The 18,966-nt window shown below is 41.1% G+C and overlaps 1 protein-coding gene across 4 annotated transcripts; it reads left to right on the top strand.

Annotated features, from left to right (window-relative positions):
• The first annotated feature begins 13,102 nt into the window (after positions 1 to 13,102).
• Positions 13,103 to 17,480, top strand: LOC124680949. Of its 4 annotated transcripts, XR_006995639.1 has the most exons (9): positions 13,103 to 13,316; positions 13,646 to 13,770; positions 13,852 to 13,887; positions 14,752 to 14,916; positions 14,995 to 15,174; positions 15,354 to 15,557; positions 15,636 to 16,115; positions 16,581 to 16,632; positions 17,097 to 17,480. XR_006995639.1 is itself a non-coding variant. In XM_047215962.1 (8 exons), the coding sequence occupies exons 1-7, from the start codon at positions 13,112 to 13,114 to the stop codon at positions 15,942 to 15,944; spliced, it is 1,224 nt and encodes a 407-aa protein (XP_047071918.1). In that variant the 5' UTR covers positions 13,103 to 13,111; the 3' UTR covers positions 15,945 to 15,954; positions 16,243 to 16,541. The 4 variants fall into 4 exon arrangements, 2 of the variants coding, with proteins under 2 accessions (XP_047071918.1, XP_047071917.1); XR_006995638.1 differs by lacking the exons at positions 16,581 to 16,632; positions 17,097 to 17,480 and adding an exon at positions 16,243 to 16,541; XM_047215962.1 differs by lacking the exons at positions 16,581 to 16,632; positions 17,097 to 17,480 and adding an exon at positions 16,243 to 16,541 and having other exon boundaries at positions 15,636 to 15,954.
• The last annotated feature ends 1,486 nt before the right edge of the window (positions 17,481 to 18,966 follow it).

An 18,966-nucleotide genomic window follows, 5' to 3' on the forward strand; every position in this document is an offset into this window, starting at 1 on the left:
CAAACAAACCTCCAAAGAGCGGCTCCCATGAAGGACGTTATCTCTACCAAGCAAGGTAGATCATCCCTCTTCTCTTTGTTTACACATGTATTTTAGTTTATTTAAGGGTTGACACTCCTCCCAACCTTTGCTTACACAAGCCATGGCTAACCGAATCCTCGGGTGCCTTCCAACAATCTCATACCATGGAGGAGTGTCTATTGCAAAATTAAGTTGCTTACTGATGAATCAGGGCAAAATATGTGAAGAGAATTATTAATGAAAGTTAATTAATTGGGGCTGGGAACCCCGTTGCCGCTCTTATTGCAAAATTATAGGATAAGTGGATGAAGCCACTAGTCCATTAGTGGAGGCTGCCTAACAAGACCGAAAGATAAAACACCACATACTTCCTCATGAGCTATAAAACATTGACACAAATAAGAAGTAATAAGTTTTGAATTGTTTAAAGGTAGCACATGAAGTATTTACTTGGAATGGCAGTAAAATACCATGTAATAGGTAGGTATGGTGGACACAAATGACATAGGTTTGGGTTAAGGTTTGGATGCACGAGAAGTATTCCCTCTCGCAGGTGTCTTTGGCTAGCAAGGTTAATTAGCAAGCATAAGAGTCGAGGGAAACAAACAAATATACATATGATAGAAACAATCATGCATCTTCCTTGTAAGCACAAACAATTTTAACTTCGTAATAATGAGCTATGAGCTAACAAGAAAGACAATGAAACATCTACATGTATTTCTCTTTTCTATTTAAACCTCAAAGCGTTGTTGCTATTGACCAATGCTAAGTTTGCCAAAACCAAATAGATTTATTCAATGCTCCCAAAGTGATACCTATACTAACAACAAGACGAATCATATGGCGTAAAGTGCAAACTAAAATAAGATGTGCAATATGTAAATGATAAGACTTCTCATTGATATTCCATATCGATAACTCGCACCAAGGGATACATAGACAACTAAAGGAGAGATACTTCCAAACGCAACCCATCTCATATGATAACTTCCCTACTCATGATATGACACTACTTGACAATAAAAGTAAAAGATAGTGATAATGTGATACCGCGGCACTCCCCAAGCTTGGAACAAACCAAGGGGATGCCAATACCGATGATGAATTACTCCTGAGGAGATGGTGGTGATGAATTCCCGTCATCGACTTCCAAGGAAGAGGCTCTCCATCAAGAAACGACATCTTGGTCTCGGGAATCCTGAAACCGGCAAGCACGGCTTATGTATTTAAACCTATTTTCATACTCACAGCTTTGATTCTGAACGTCATAGAGTTGTGCTTGGAGCTTGTTGGTGGTGTCGTGAAGTGAGAGGATGTCGCTCCAAAGCTTTCCAGCTTCCTTCTCATGTTCAAGCAATGAGTTCGGACACAATCCCGTGGAAGATATCCACCTCACGCTCAGCCATCTTCTTGTACTTGAAAACCTCTTGTTCTAGCTTCTCCATCCCGTCTTCCAGTGCTTCCTTCTCCTTTAGGACCCCGGACATCCTTGACCTGCAGCTTCTCCTTCAACGAGCAAGCAACTCCTTGGGGTGCATCTTCAGCTCCTCCATGTACAAGTTGCCAACATCCTTGCCGGAGTCGTCCTTCGGAGCTTCCGACAAAGACATGGTGGCTCTAGATCCGAAGCAAATCCTGGCAGAAACAACTCGAAACAAAACACGTCGAAAACACGATATACGGACCTCCAGGGGTCCGGGGATTATATAGCAAAAATTTTCTCGACAAAAGGAAAGTACCAGATCGAACCGTAGTCGGAAAGGGGCGACGGGCGGCCAAACCATAGGGCGGCGCGGGCCCAGGTCAGGCCGCGCCGGCCTATGGTGCCACGCCCTCGTGCGTCCTTTCCACTCCGTTTCGAACTCGTAATTTCTCATATTTTCCAGAAACAGCAAAAATATAGTTCGGAAAGTAAATTGCGTACTTTTCATTACCAGTACTGTTACCTATTCAAAGTCGAGTTCTGGCGGACCGTCAATTTGCCCTTTGATGAAAGCTTCCGGTGTTTCCACTCGAATAATATCAACATCAACATTATAAGAATCACCCGAGATATAATGCTTGAGTCTTTGTCCATTCACCACTTGCGTAGCATTGCCTTGGAGAGAGCTAATCTTGATTGCTCCCGAGCGATACACCTCCTCGACAACATATGGTCCTTCCCATTTCGAAAGTAATTTCCCCGCAAAGAATCCGAGACGAGACCGATACAATAGGACTTTATCCCCAATATTAAACTCTCTTTTGATGATCCTCCTATCATGCCATTTTTTAACTTTTTCTTTAAAGAGTTTAGCATTTTCATAAGCTTCGCTTCTCCATTCATCTAGAGAACTTAATTGTAACAACCTCTTATCACCTGCAAGTTTAGGATCTTTATTTAATTCTCTAACAGCCCTATAAGCTTTGTGTTCTAACTCTAAAGGTAAATGACAAGCTTTTCCGTAAACCATTTTATAAGGTGACATTCCCATGGGGTTTTTATAAGCAGTTCTATAAGCCCATAGTGCATCCTTCAATTTACTAGCCCAATTCTTTCTAGATTTATTAACGGTTTTCTCGCAAGATAGATTTAATCTCTCTATTTGATAACTCTACTTGACCACTAGTTTGAGGATGATAAGCGGAAGCAATTCTATGATTAATACCATACTTAGCAAGAGTTTTTCTAAAACCTCCATGAATAAAATGAGAACCTCCATCAGTCATAATATATCTAGGTACTCCAAATCTAGGAAAAATAATATCTAAAAGCATCTTTAAAGAGGTCTCACCATCAAGCACTTTTTGTAGGTATGGCTTCCACCCATTTAGTAACATAATCAACAAGCAACAAGTATATGAGTGTTACCTTTTGAAGAGGGAAAAGGTCCCATGAAGTCAAATCCCCAACAATCAAATGGTTCAATAACAAGAGTATAATTCATTGGCATTTCATTACGTCTGGAGATATTACCAACCCTTTGGCATTCATCGCAAGATAAAATAAACTTTCTCGCATCCTTGAAGAGAGTTGGCCAATAAAAACCGGATTGCAAAACCTTTTGCGCGGTTCTTTCTCCGGCGTGATGTCCTCCATAAGCACTACCATGACATTTACTCAATATCTCTTGTTGTTCATATTCGGGGACACATCTTCGCATAATACCATCCACTCCTTCTTTATATAAGTGTGGGTCATCCCGTAAATAATGCCTCAAATCATAAAAGAATTTCCTCCTTTGCCGAGCTGAAAAGGTTGGAGGCAAGTACTTGGAAACAATAAAGTTAGCATAATCAAGCATACCATGGACTCGTCTCGCGAGCTCACCTTTATTACAGCCAATTGTTCATTTGGAAAACTATCATTAACAGGGACAGGATCATAAGCAATATTTTCCAATCTAGACAAATTATCAAGAACAGGATTATCAAGCACCTTTCCTATCTACAATATGTAAATCAAATTCTTGCAACATGTAGTACCCATCTAATAAGCCTCGGCTTAGCATCTTTCTTTGTCATAAGGTATCTAATTGCAAAGCATGATCAGTATGAATAGTAACTTTTGAATCAACAATATAAGATCTGAATTTATCACAAGCAAAGACTACAGCCAACAATTCCTTTTCAGCTTGTAGCATAATTTCTTTGAGCAAGCATCAAGGGTTTTACTAGCATAATGAATAACATTCAGCTTTTTATCTACTCGCTGTCCAAGAACAAGCACCTACAAAGAAAATCACTAGCATCACACATAATTTCAAATGGTAAATTCCAATCATGGGGTTCAACTATAGGAGCAGCTTGTTAAGGCTTTCTTAAGAGTTTCAAAAGCTTCCTTACAATCATCATCAAAAACAAATGGTACATCTTTTTGAAGGAGATTAGTAAGAGGCTTTGAAATCTTGGAGAAATCTTTAATAAATCTCCTATAAAACCCAAAGCATGACCAAGAACACTACGAATACCTTTAACATCCTCTGATAGGGCATCTTCTCAATTGCTTCAACTTTAGCTCTATCAACTTCAATACCTCTTTCGTAAATTTTATGTCCCAATACAATTCCTTCATTAACCATAAAATGGCATTTCTCCCAATTAAGAACAAGGTTAGTTTCTTCACATCTCTCGCAAAACTTTATCAAGATTTCGCAAGCAACTATCAAATGAATTCCCATAGACAGAAAAATCATCCATGAATACCTCTACAATACTCTCACAAAAACCATGAAAAATAGCAGACATGCATCTTTGAAAAGTAGCAGGAGCATTACATAAACCAAAAGGCATACGCCTATAAGCATAAGTTCCATAGGGACAAGTAAAAGTGGTTTTCTCTTGATCTTTAGCTTTAACAAGAATTTGTGAAAACCCGTAATAACCATCAAGAAAACAAAAATGAGTATTTTTAGATAACCTTTCTAGCATTTGATCAATAAATGGTAAAGGGTAATGATCTTTCTTAGTAACTTTATTAACTTTTCGAAAATCAATGCACATTCTATACCCTACAACTACTCTTTGAGGAATGAGCTCATCATTATCATTAGGCACAACAAGTCATACCTCCTTTCTTGGGAACGCAATGCACAGGACTAACCCATCTACTATCAGCAATAGGATATATAATACCAGCCTTCAAGAAGTCGTAATACCTCATTCCTTACCACTTCCTTCATCTTCGGAATTAGACGACGCTGAGGTTCAACAACAGGCTTTGCATCATCTTCCATATTAATAGCATGTTGGCAAATAGATGGAGAAATCCCCTTTAAATCATCAAGAGTGTAGCCAATAGCTCCTCGGTGTTTCTTCAATATTCCCAATAACCTTTCTTCTTCAAACTCGAAAGCTTAGAACTAATAATAACAGGATATATTTTCTTATCATCAATATGAGCATATTTAAGATTATCGTGTAAAGGCTTTAAATCAAAAACAGGATCTTCCTTTGGTGGCGGTGTTGTACCCAAATCTTCCACCGGTAAATCATGCTTGAGAATAGGTTGGCGAAGAAAAATCTCCTCAAGCTCCTCTCTTTCTTTCCTAAAAACTTCACTCTCGCTATCCTCCAGATGTTGCCGCAAAGGATTATTAGGAACAAGAACAATAGATGCACACTGCTCCATTTTAAAATCATTACTAGGCAAATCAGCTTTATAAGGAGTTTTAGTAAATTTAGAGAAGTTAAACTCATAAGATTCACCAGCAAATTTAGTCAAAATTTTCTCTTTCTTGCAATCTATAATAGCTCCACAAGTATTTAGAAAAGGTCTACCAAAAATAATAGGACAATAATCACTAGCAAAGTGACCCTAGTACCAAAAAGTCAGCAGGATATTTAATCTTACCGCATAAGACTTCCACATCTCGAACAATACCAATTGGTGAAATAGTTTCTCTATTAGCCAGCTGAATAACCACATCAATATCTTCAAGTTCACAAGAATCAATTTCGTGCATAATCTCCGTGTAAAGCTCATACTGAATAGCACTAACACTTGCACCAATATCACATAATCCATAATAGCAATGATCACCAATTTTAACAGTACATCATAGGAACACTAGCTTGTTTGGGTTTATTAGGATGTGAAACAATATTAGAAGCATCTTCACAGTAAAATAATATGACCATCCTCCACATTTTCAACTACAAGATCTTTAACTATTGCAACAAACAGGTTCAACTTTTATTTGTTCTTCAGAGTTCTACAGTGTTTCTTTTCACTTTTATGAACCGCACTATTTATAACAGAGTACTCTTTCATTTTAGCAGGAAAAGGAGTTTTTTCAATATAAGCTTCAGGAATAACGCGATCAGCAGCTTCAATTACAACACACTTATTAATAGATGAATCAATTTTATCTTTATACGGTTCATGATACTTATCAAAATTCTTCTTTGGCAATTCATAATGAGAGGCAAAAGCTTTATAAAGATTTACAACGACTTGAGAATCAAGACCATATGTAGCACTCATATTACGAAATTTATCAAGTATCCATAAAAGCTTCAATGCATTTATAATCATAAATTATACCCGATTCTCTACCTTTGTCGTTCTCCCAACCTTCGCATTTTCTTGGATCCGATCAAGAAGGTCCCTTTTAAACTCTTCTTTGTTGCGTGTAAATGATCCAGTAACAAGAAGTATCCAAGCAAGGTCTTGTCTTGAAAAGAAAGTCTTGCATAGAAATTATCAATAATAATATTACCAGGAAGCTCATGAATGGGGCATTTGAGCATCAAAGACTTCAATCTCCCCCACGCTTGGGCAATACTCTCTCCATCATGAGGCCAAAAATTATATATGCGATTCCGATCTTTGTGAATTTCACTTGGAGGATAGAACTTAGAATAAAACCGGGGCACAATATCATTCCATTCAAGAGAATCCCCATTATCCAAGAATTTATACCAATGCGCCGCCTTACCGGACAGCGATAAGGAGAATAATTTCTTCCTCACTTCATCCACAAGCAATACCTGCACATTTGAATAACCCGCATAATTCATGCAAAAACAAGAAATGATCACCAGGATGGACAGCTTCCATCCCCTTCATAGCGGTTATCCATAACATGTTCAATAATTTTCGTAGGTATTTTATATGGTATTACTTCCTCACCTGGCGCCTCATCCACTACCGTTGCAGTAGTAGTAGATTTCCCAAATAGAAAATGAAGAGAAGATCTCTCCATAATGACTTATAGTAGCAAGCAGAAATAAAATCAGCACAACAAGAAAGGTTTTCCTTACCAATTCCACTTACCAATAGCGCTTCACTCCCGGCAACGGCGCCAGAAAATAGTCTTGATGACCCACAAGTATAGGGGGTGTATCGTAGTATCTTCGATAAGTAAGAATGTCGATCCCAACGAGGAGCAGAAGGTGTTGACAAGCAGCTTCGATGAAGGTTTCACTGTAAATGCTCACGGACAAGTATTCAGGAGGTTTTGATGTAACAGATGAAATAAATACGAGTAAGTAAAATGCGAGAGAAATAATTGCAGCGAGTGGCCCAATCCTTTTTAGCACAAAGGACAAGCCGGTTTGTTTACTTATAATGACCAAACGTTCTCGAGGACACACGGGATTTTAGTCTAGTGCTTTCGCTACATACGGCTAAATAATCTTCATTGTTATGATAAGTGTTGTGTGGGTGAACCTATGCTAATGTACCGCCCTTCCTAGGACTAAATACATACTTGTGATTATACCCCTTGCAAGCATCCGCAACTACAAGAAAGTAATTAAGAATAAATCTAACCACAGACCTTAAACTCCGAGATCCCGCAATCCCTCCCCGCATCGATATACCAACGGGGGTTTAGGTTTCGTCACTCCGGCAACCCCGCAATTAGCAAACGAATACAAGATGCATTCCCCTAGGCCCATAAATGGTGAAGTGTCATGTAGTCGACGTTCACATGACACCACTAGAAGAATAACACCACAACTTAAATATCACACCATTGAATATTACTCAACCATAGTTCACTACTAACATTTAGACTTCACCCATGTCCTCAAGAACTAAACGAACTACTCACGAGACATCATATGGAACATGATCAGAGGTGATATGATGATGAATAACAATCTGAACATGAACTTGGTTCAATGGTTTCACTCAATAGCATCAACAACAAGTATGAATAGATACCGGGAGAGTTTCCCTATCAAACAATCAAGATCAAACCCAAATTGCTACGGCGGTGACGAGGTGCTGCGGAGGAGATGGCGATGATGATGGTGGAGATGATGATGATGGTGATGGTGATGATGTCCAGCTCGATGACGGTGACGATGGCGTCGATTTCCCCTCCCGGAGGGAATTTCCCCGCGGATTCCTCGCCCGCCGGAGAGCTCTTTTCTCTCCGGTGTTCTCCGCCCCGCGAGGCGGCCGTAACTCTTCGCGAGGTACCCCTTCCGGCTTAGGTTTTCGGGACGAAGGTTTTCGCGAAGAAAAGGAGGCGAAAGGGGTCGTGGGCCCCTGCACCATAGGCCGGCGCGGCCGTGGCATGGGCCGCGCCGCCCTAGGGTGTGGGCCCACCCCGGCTCCTCCCGGCCCCTCCTTCCGGCTTCCTTCGTCATCTTGAAAAATAGGATTTTTAGTATAATTTCCTTCCGCAGTTGATCTTCCGAAATATTGCGTTCGACGGTGCTTTTTCCAGCAGAATCCCGGCTCCGGTGTTCAATCCTCCAATAATGATGAAACATGCAAAATAGATGAAATAACATAAGTATTGTGCCCCAATATGAAATATATCAATGAATAACAAGCAAATTATGATATAAAATAGTGATGCAAATTGGACGTATCAATACCTTCTTTCTTCTTCTTGACAAGGCCGCTCTTCAGATCCGCTAAATACTTGGAGCAATTACGCTTCCAGTGTCCCTTCTCTTTGCAGTAATAGCACTCAGCATCAGGCTTAGGGCCGTTCTTAGGTTTCATAGGAGGCGTGGCAGCTTTCTTGCCACCCTTCTTGAATTTTCCCTTAGACTTGCCCTGTTTCTTGAAACTCGGTGGTCTTGTTGACCATCAACACTTGGTGCTCTTTCTTGATCTCAATCTCAGCAGCTTTTAACATGCCAAAGAGTTCGGGTAACTCCTTGTTCATGTTCTGCATATTGTAGTTCATCACAAAGTTCTTGTAACTTGGTGGCGAGTGATTGAAGGACACGATTAATCCCCGATCTGTTAGGAATCACTATTCCCAAGTCACCGAGTTTCTTCGCATGCCCGGTCATGGCGAGCATGTGCTCACTAATGGAGCTGCCTTCTTCCATCATAAAGCTGAAGAAATGTTTCGATGCTTCATAGCATTCCACGGCCGCATGAGTCTCAAAAATAGCTTTCAGCTCATTCATCAACTCATGAGGATCGTGGTGCTCAAAAAGTTTTTGAAGATCGGATTCCAGACTGCACAGGATGGCACACTGAACTTGAGAGTACCGAGTTTTCCGAGTCTCGTAAACAGCTTTTACTTCATCGGTTTCAGTTCAGCAGGAGGGTCACCTAGCGGTGCATCAAGCACATATTGCAGATTTCCGCCGAGAGGAAGATCCTCACATGACGGAACCGATCGGTGAAGTTGCTACCGTTGCTCTTAAGCTTTTCTTTCTCTAGGAACTGGTTAAAATTGATTGAGGACGCCATCTCTACAACATATATTTGCAATAGTTTAGACTAAGTTTATGACAAATTGAGTTGAAATTTTAATTCAACATAATTAAAAATCTAGGTGAACTCCCACTCAAAACAATATCCCTCGCATTGTCTTAGTGATCACACGAACCAAATCCACCGCACCTAAACCCGATCATCACGAGAAAAGGTGTGATTTCAATGGCGAACACTCAAAGTGTTCATCATATCAATCATATGATTCATGCTCTACCTTTCGGTATCATGTGTTCCGAGACCATGTATGTACATGCTAGGCTCGTCAAGGCCACCTTAGTATCCGCATGTGCAAACATGTCTTGCACCCGTTGTATGTACTTATCGAATCTATCACACCCGATCATCACGAGATGCTTCAAAACGACAAGACTTGATAACGGTGCTACTAAGGATGAACACTTTATTATCTTGAGATTTTAGTGAGGGATCATCTTATAATGCTACCGTCGCGATCTAAGCAAAATAAGATGCATAAAAGGATTAACATCACATGCAAGTCTCATATGTGATATGATATGGCCCTTTTGTCTTTGCGCCTTTGATCTTCATCTCCAAAGCACGCGAGCATGATCTCCATCATCTTTGGGCATGATCTCCATCATCGTCGGCGTAGCGCCAAGGTCAATGGCGCCGTCTTCATGATTGTCCTCCATGTAGCAACTATTACAACTACTTATGAAATACTACTCAATCTTATGAAATTTAAAGACAACCATAAGGCTCTCGCCGGTTGCCACAATACAATAATGATCATCTCATACATCATTCATCATCACATTATGGCCATATCACATCACCAAACCCTGCAAAAACAAGTTAGACGCTCTCTAATTTGGTTTGCATATTTTACGTGGTTTAGGGTTTTCGATATAGATCTAATCTACCTACGAACATGAACCACAACGTTGATACTAATGTTGTCAATAGAAAGAGTAAATTGAATCTTTACTATAGTAGGAGAGACAGACACCCGCAAAGCCTCTTATGCAATACAAGTTGCATGTCGAATGAGGAACAAGTCTCATGAGACGCGGTCATGTAAAGTTAGTCCGAGCCGCTTCATCCCACTATGCCACAAAGATGCAAAGTACTCAACTAAAGATAACAAGAGCATCAACGCCCACAAAACCATTGTGTTCTACTCGTGCAACCATCTATGCATAGACACGGCTCGATACCACCGTAGGGATAACGTAGCATAGAAAACAAAAAATTTCCTACCGCGAGACGAACGCAATCCAAGATCCAATGTATGCAATCCTAGATCTAGTCTACATGATCAGCAACGAGGTGGGTATCGAGTCTCACCCTTGAAGAGATTCCAAAGCCTACAAGATGAGGCTCTTGTTGCTGCGGTAGACGTTCACTTGCCGCTTGCAAAAGCGCGTAGAAGATCTTGATCACGATCGGTTCCAGCGCCACGAACGGGCAGCACCTCCGTACTCGGTCACACGTTCGGTTGTTGATGAAGACGACGTCCACCTCCCGTTCCAGCGGGCAGCGGAAGTAGTAGCTCCTCTTGAATCCGACAGCACGACGGCGTGGTGTCGGTGGTGGTGGAGAGACTTCCGTGGAGCTTCGCTAAGCACGCGGGAGCTATGGACGGAGAGAGGATGGTGACTAGGGTTTGGGAGTGCGTCGGCCCTGGCCACTCCAATGGGGCTGCTCAGCTCTGTGGTCTTGGGGATGGCGCGGCCCTGGGCTGCCTTGGCCCTCATTATATAGGTGGATCCCCAAGAGTTGGTCTCCAAGTCTCCGAATAAGACCCGAACTAAAACCTTCCAAAGTGATGGGAAACCTAGCCGCTTAGGACTCCCACTAAAGGTGGGAGTTCCACCTCCCATATGGGGTGGCCGGCCCCCTAAGGATGAGTCCACTTGGGACTCCTCCCCCACTAGGGTTGGCCGGCCATGGAGGTGGAGTCCCATGTGGACTCCACCTTCCTTGGTGGTTTCTTCCGGACTTTTCTAGAACCTTCTAGAACCTTCCATAGAACCTTCCGCGACATTTTAATTCACATAAAATGACATCCTATATATGAATCTTATTCTCCGGACCATTCCGGAACTCCTCGTGATGTCCGGATCTCTATCCGGGACTCCGAACAAATATTCGAACTCCATCTCCATATTCAATATACTACCATTAATCAACATCCAACCTTAAGTGTGTCACCCTACGGTTCGTGAACTATGCGGACATGGTTGAGTACTCTACTCCGATCAATAACCAATAGCGGGATCTGGAGATCCATAATGGCTCCCACATATTCAACGATGACTTTAGTGATCGAATGAACCATTCACATACGATACCGATTCCCTTTGTCACGCGATATTTTACTTGTCCGAGGTTTGATCTTCGGTATCACTCTATACCTTGTTCAACCTCGTCTCATGACAAGTACTCTTTACTCGTACCGTGGTATGTGGTCTCTTATGAACCTATTCATATGCTTGCAAGACTAATTAGACGACATTCCACCGAGAGGGCCCAGAGTATATCTATCCGTCATCGGGATGGACAAATCCCATCGTTGATCCATATGCCTCAACTCATACTTTCCGAATACTTAATCCCACCTTTATAACCACCCATTTACGCGAGTGGCGTTTGATGTAATCAAAGTACCCTTCCGGCATAAGTGATTTACATGATCTCATGGTCAGAAGGACTAGGTAACTATGTATCGAAAGCTTATAGCAAGTTGAACTTAATGACTAGATCTCATGCTACGCTTATTTGGGTGTGTGTCCATTACATCATTCATCCAATGATATAACCTTGTTATTAACAACATCCAATGTTCATGATCACGAAACCATGATCATCTATTAATCAACAAGCTAGTTATACAAGAGGCTTACTAGGGACTCTTTGTTGTTTACATAACACACATGTATCAATGTTTCGGTTAATACAATTATAGCATGGTATGTAAACATTTATCATAAACATAAAGATATTATAATAAACACTTTATTATTGCCTCTTGGGCATATCTCCAACAGTACTGTGTGTTCCTATCGTCTGCTTTTCTCTTATGTTCCTCTTCTGTGTTGGTGCACATAACTAAATTTTTTTCAAAAAACCATAAATTTTAAGAATTTGAACAATTTTCAAATTTGATTTTTTTCGAATACGAATATATTTAAATTTAAACATTTTTCAAAATTTCAAAAAAGTAAACTTATTTCTTCAAAATCTAATTTTTAAAAATATAAACATTTTTAGAATATGAACATTTTTTAAAAAAATCTTCAAATTTGAATATTTAAATCTGAACATTTTCCGAGCGTGAACATTTTTTGAATTTGAACAATTTTCGAATGAACATTATTTTTGAATTTGAACAGTTTTCAATCGTGAACATATTTTGAATTCGAACAATTATCGATCATGAACATATTTTGAATTTGAACAATTTTCGTATGTGAACATATTGTAATTTAACAATTTTGGAATGTGAACATTTTTTGAATTTGAAATTTTTTCAAAATCTTAATATTTTAAAATCTGAACAGTTTTTTCGAAAAAAATAACATTTTTCAAATCTGTAACTAGACAAAAAACGAGAAAACAGAAAAGAAAAGGAAGAAAACAAGGAAAAACAAAAACGAAATGAAGAAAAGGAAGAAACGTGAAGAAAGATCGCGAACTGGGCCAGGCCCATACAGCGCAGGGGGTGTGCGGCGCTGGTAAACCGCCGACCTGGTCGGCATATAGGATTTGCCGCATACAGATGCCCCAGAGGAGCACCGCTGATGGAGAAGATGCTCTAAACAAAACCAAAATGATCACGAACTGGGCCGGCCCTTGCAAACCCACTCCGCGAGCAACCGCCCCAAAAAGCCCATAAAAGATCCGCTAGAGATGCTAACCTACCAGACTCCCTTTAAATTCCGACCGATGCAGCCTCCAATCTCTATCTTGCAATATATGGCGAGCGGCCTGGGGGAAAACGCCTCGATGGCGGGGCGGAAGGAGACTGCCTCGGAGATGAAGGCGGATAAGAATCCCTATCCCTTGCATATGGTCGTTGACGACGAAGAAGATGAGGATGCTTTGGCGCAGTTGTTTCTTGATAATGACGATGGCGAGGAGGGGTGTGCAGGTTAGTTTTAACCCGCCCGCGCTATATCATCTTCTAAGACTAGTTAGTGTTCAATTGTTGGGTGGAGCCCTGGATTAGGGGGAGGGCTGCTGCGGGGGCCGCATCGCCGGTGTCGACACCGGAGCCGCTATTAGGCAGAAGGGTGTTGCCGCCAGCGGAGGCGAATGATATATATGGACTGTGTTGGCGGATCTGTCCGCGGCGGGATTAACGTTTGGCCTCTGAGCCACGAACTGACTTCGCTCTTGATATCTACTATTCGATTGGTCAACATAAGTCTTTCTTTGTAATTATGCTGGCCTGAATTTGCTTAAATTCTGATTTACCAGCTGATCTGTTTGGGAACTGTGGGGTGATCTCGGTGCTATTTGAGACGCCCTCTGGCTTTACACCCTATGGCTTTGCAATCTTCGATTATGATGCGGTCAAGCTCACTGAACCAGATGCCTGGCAGGTAATTTTTTTGATTATTGCTCCTATTTTGCTGTTTTTCTCGCAATCAACCTAATTTTTCTGCATTATCTATCCCGTGCAGCATATCTGGGCAGATTTCGTCAATGTGCAAAACGCAGTTAGTACCCCTTCCCCTAATTTTTCTCTGGCTCTAATTTTTAGTATGATGCTTGCGCTCATCTTGCATGGTTCATTTTTGCAACTTCTATTTATCCTCTGCATTGCATGAAGAAATACATGTATTTTTCTACCTTGTATATTTAGTTACACCCATTATTTATCCAGGTATGCATACAACTTTATCTCTTGGAATATACCCATATTAGATTTATTTACAAAGTGATCTACAAGAAAAAATCCCAAGCGAGTCTGACAAGTTTTAGCTTGTTTTAGAAATACCTTCATATGTGTACACATAATATAGTATATCCGCCAATTAACATACTACCTATATAGTAATATGTTATTATGTACTACCTAAATATCCTTGTACACTACATACTACAAGTACATACTCCAAAACAGTGGGTTTAACTAAATTAACAGTCTACACACCAGTTTTCTATCCATAAAGCAGCTCAGGAAGCATGTACCATGATTTTGTTTCTCTTATGAATGCACCCCAAAAGCCTTTTTTTTTGAACTGTCACTGTGAGTGCAAAAGACATCCGAGTAATAGATGGGCACAAGTTTGGCGATAATAGGGAGTATTGGCATATGCCAAGTTCTGACTAGTTACTGCTAGCTAGGGATAATTTAAGGCCTGACATGGTGATGGTATTACTACCAAGGATTGGCAGCATGTCTTTTTTTTAAAGAAGACATTGCATTTGCTTAGCGCATGAACTTATTCTGATTTACACCTAAATAATTGAGGACTTGAACAAGATTTATCATTACATGCATGTCAGAATTTCGCATTATTTTTCAGTATTTGTGTCTTCTCCCCTTAACATGCTGGTCATTGTTTGTTCATTAACAGGTTATTTGGGTGAAAGCCTTCAAAACTTTTGAGTACAAACGCTACGCCATTAATAAGAATTCTGTTAGTCCAGATCTTAGTTCGATGATCCAGAAGCATGTTCTCAATGGGCAAACACTAGCTGTTGGAAATGAGGATTACAAAAATGTCATTCAGGATAGATTGGTTAGTGTTAAAGCTCCCTTGTTTGCTTACTTCTATGAATAATTTTGAGCACCAAACTTTTTGCTGATATTATTTCAGAGAATACCCTGCGTGTACAGTCGTGTTGTCAAGGAGTTAATGTGGGGCTTGATGATTCAGATCCAGCATTTTCTGCCTGTGATAAATTCTCAGATGATTAATGAGGATCGCTTCCCGATGAGTGAGGGGATGATATTTCTCCTGGAGCACCATAACTTTGACATCAATCCACATATGATGGTCAGCCCATTACTTCCTTCCCCATATGTTTGACATTGAAGTCCTTTCTGTTTCATTGCCCTAGTGTGCCATTATTTTTCACACCGACCCAAGTATTTTTCTTCAATATTGTTTCTTGGATTCTGCCTTCATGAGTTTTTTCTCTCTATTATTGATGTAGCATTGCTCCTTGTATGCAGGTTACTAAACGTATTATTGAGATGGCAGGCATCTTATATGAGTGTGATCGTTGTGTGAAAAAATATGATACCTTCTTGCGCTTAGCTGCTCAGCACCTTATGAAAATATCTCGCATTAACACTTCTCATTGGGATTTAATGAAACTTGCGACCGTATTCAAGATGATATGTGACCCTGAAGATGAAATTTCAGATGCCAGACGGGTAAATTGCAATATATTGGGGATGTGTACGGACTTGATGAAAGTTGTCATTAATCTAATGCCAGTGTGTTTCTTTCAGCTGTTCTCAGAACAACTGTTGAAGAGGTTGGCGAGGGATGCACCTCGATATCAAGATAAAATCTTGAAGGATCCTTACTCTGAAGTTTATAAAGAAATGTTCTCTGCCCGAAAAATGAGGCTTGAGGCGGGTAGAGTGTTGGTCAGTTTGCTTAAGCGGGCCAAAAAAGCATATGAAGATGAACAGGCAGGCAAAGCTGCAAGTGACCATGAAATTGGTCCTGACAGGAAGAAGATTTGTCGTGGTTTCGTCCCTGTCATGATTGATGAACTTACAGAGTGGCATACCGTGCTTTCAGAAAAAATGTAAAGAAATACAGGTACACTTAATGCTCCATAGGGGCACACTAAATAGTAGAAAAAGGAAATGAGAGAACAAACTCTCTTCTCCAGAGTCTCTGCAGCAAGTTAGTTTTGTTTTACTTGATAGTTGTCTGGTACGATACCAGGAAAAAAAGGAGAGAAGAAAAAACTATGACAGGTGGGCCTCATATTGGCATATTCCCGAATATACCGTTTTACGGTTTGCTTTTACAGGATCTGATTTGCGTTTCGTTGTTTTGTGTCTGTATTTGCGTTTTCAATGCCCTGTACTATCGATTTTACAGTTTTGGATTTACGGGATCTGCTGGAGGTGCTCTAAGATGGCGGCTTCATGCCACAGACCTGAGTTTCATTGGGCTTAGAAAAGCAAGTATGGCAAGTGTATGATGACTCTTAGGGCCTACTTACTCACTTGACCTGGACTTGTGTATCTTCTTGTTCCTGCTTGACCCGAGTTTCATTGGGCTTAGAAAAGCAAATATGGCAGGTGTATGATGACTCTTAGGGCCTACTTACTCACTCGACCTGGACGAATTTTGTATTTTGTAGTGTTCCTGCTTATAGAATTTACTGGCTCTTTAAAGTGGAATCATATGATGCTTAACTTTCTTTTGCCCTGCAGTGGAATTTGATATTAGTGGAAGCTACCTTGCCATTGGTGGTTCTGGGACAAGGTAATGTTCAGTAGACCTGTTGGGGCATCTTGATTTCCTGTACCGAGCAATCATACTGATTTTAATCTATACGAGCAAAATAGATTTCCAGTCTGGCTCCTTGATTCTTTATTATAATATTGGTTGTCTGTCCTTGAGTGTAAAATGGTTGCCCTCCATTATATTCATTTTGGCATAATAATTCCTTAATGCTGGAACACAATTGAGTTCCAATTTTTTGTTTTTGGTGTTTTTTAATCGTATTCTATCAGTGATTTTCTTTTGATTCAAATGCAAAAGTAATATGCTTGATTTCTTGGTTCCCCTGGCGTCCATTCTTAAATTTGATACACAAGTGCAAACCCTCGGTTGTGTATCTGCACCTTTTTTTATGAACTCCTTATGCAAAGTTGCCCTGGTGTCAGCAGCTCAACTGTTTCTGACAGACCTGTTTAACTTATTGGTGTGCTTTTGTACTTAAACAGAGAAAGTAACTTGTTTGAAGTTTGGAGCCGATGCTAGGTACATCGCTGTAGGTTCAATGGAGCATAACCTACGGATATTTGGGCCCCCAAGCTTGTTTTGTTAGTATCTTATTATTACGGCAACTCGCTAGTGATTCAGCCAGTGTACTTTTGGCGATCACATTTTGAGTTGCTATTTGTATGTTATCCCTTCTTTTTGTGAAGAATGAATTGTAAACTAGGGGCAGCTAAAAAGGGGCAAACTGTTTGTAGAGGTAGTGTCGGGGCTGCAGGGAACCGTCCTGATGGTTGCCTGGGCCCTGGCTTATTTATTTCTAAACAATCCTAAGAACCTCTTGAATGTTTAGCCTGTTGTTTTTCGGAGAAGAAACGACAATGAATGTTTGTAGCTTGGGCAGGGTTACGACTGGGATCGGGATTTGAGAGAATGGCACCGCTACGCCCCTCTCCCTGACCATAGTGAAACGGAATCCTTTGCCGGTCGCCTGCCAAGATAGCCCGAGGTCTTTTCCGAGCCTGGCGCGTCCCCGTGTCGCTGTCACCACTGTCGTCTGGTTCCCCCGCGGGGCTGGGGAGGGGGCGTGGTCGGGGCTTGGTCAAGGGAGAGGCGTGGCGGCGGCATCCGTGCCTGGGGCGAGCTGCAGCGTCTGGGCGGAGGAGCTGTGCAGTGGCGCTCTGTAAGAGGAGCTATGCGCGGGGGAATCGGGTCGAGTTGGGGAAGGAGAGCTGTGCGACGCCCTCGGCCGCGAGCAGGAGCGCACCGGTGGCGGCGCTTGGCGACGCCCTCGCGTGAGTGAGGCAGGGGAGCGGTGGTGGTGGACTATGACGCATACACCTTCAACCGTCACTACCTTTGCTTCTATGTTACCAAAAAAAATTACTGAAAATGTTTCTAATCTTTTTATCAAAACGATGCATATGGTATTATTTTTATTAATTTACTCAGTAAAATGTCTTCATGCATGGCTCCATATGCCTGTGCAAAATATCAAAACCATCCTATGAACCCTAGGTGAAACCTAGCTCAATTAGGAAGAGAAACATTTTCCATTTCATGCAGTTGTGCCTTTTTTTAGGGAACAGGGAATGCAGTTCTGCCTCGTTCTGGTTGTATAGTTTTTACTTGTGATTCAGCATCTATAATATGGGTCTCGGACGCACACACCTTCAACTGTTACTAGTTTACCTATATGTCACCAAAAATATTTTGATGAAAATGTTTCTAATCTGCTGGACAGCCTGGAAGATCTAAAATTTGGGAGTTATCATATTTCGAAATTCAAACATGAGATTGCCTCCTTTGGTTTGCGAAACAATGTTAGCAGCAGATGTCCCGACCGACAGTTGAGAAACCGTTTAATCTCCTGGCACTGACGTGAAATGTTGATTGATTATTGGCATGGCCTACTCTCCTGAATCTCTCGGGCCACACCCCCTTGAAAAAAGGCACAATGTTATGTTGGTGCATGCATGATACTGCGTCGATCGATCGTTTGAATCATTTGCCGCCTAGCTCCTCTTCTTCTTTATCTTCTCAGCTTATCATTGAAACGAGAAGCTTTCCCCTGAAACAAGTTGCAACTTTTTCTCGCTCCGTGCACTGCCTATGGATCTATATATGATGGTGCAGCAGTACGCGGCACTAAAAGCTTTCGATTTGGGGGAGAATATTTTTTTGAAAACATGTTACATATGAACCTCTATTTTCTGAAAAATAGTAAAAATCACACCTACAAGCTGTGATCAATTATATATGTAAAATATGGGAGACGGCCTACCTAACAACATTACCTTTTTTTTTTTTGAAAGGAATACGGTAGGGGAAGCCCCTACCTAACAACATTACCTTGGACCTCCCCTTCCCCGTCTA

Source organism: Lolium rigidum, unplaced genomic scaffold, assembly GCF_022539505.1.
Source record: "Lolium rigidum isolate FL_2022 unplaced genomic scaffold, APGP_CSIRO_Lrig_0.1 contig_31595_1, whole genome shotgun sequence".
NCBI classification, from domain to species: Eukaryota; Viridiplantae; Streptophyta; class Magnoliopsida; order Poales; family Poaceae; genus Lolium; species Lolium rigidum.

Coding starts and splice junctions, on each gene's coding strand:
- LOC124680949 (XM_047215961.1), top strand. CDS start 13,112: ATGCAGCCTCCAATCTCTATCTTGCAATATATGGCGAGCGGCCTGGGG. Junction 15,175..15,353: donor ACATCAATCCACATATGATG/GTCAGCCCATTA, acceptor CCTTGTATGCAG/GTTACTAAACGTATTATTGA. Junction 15,558..15,635: donor AAATTTCAGATGCCAGACGG/GTAAATTGCAAT, acceptor TGTTTCTTTCAG/CTGTTCTCAGAACAACTGTT.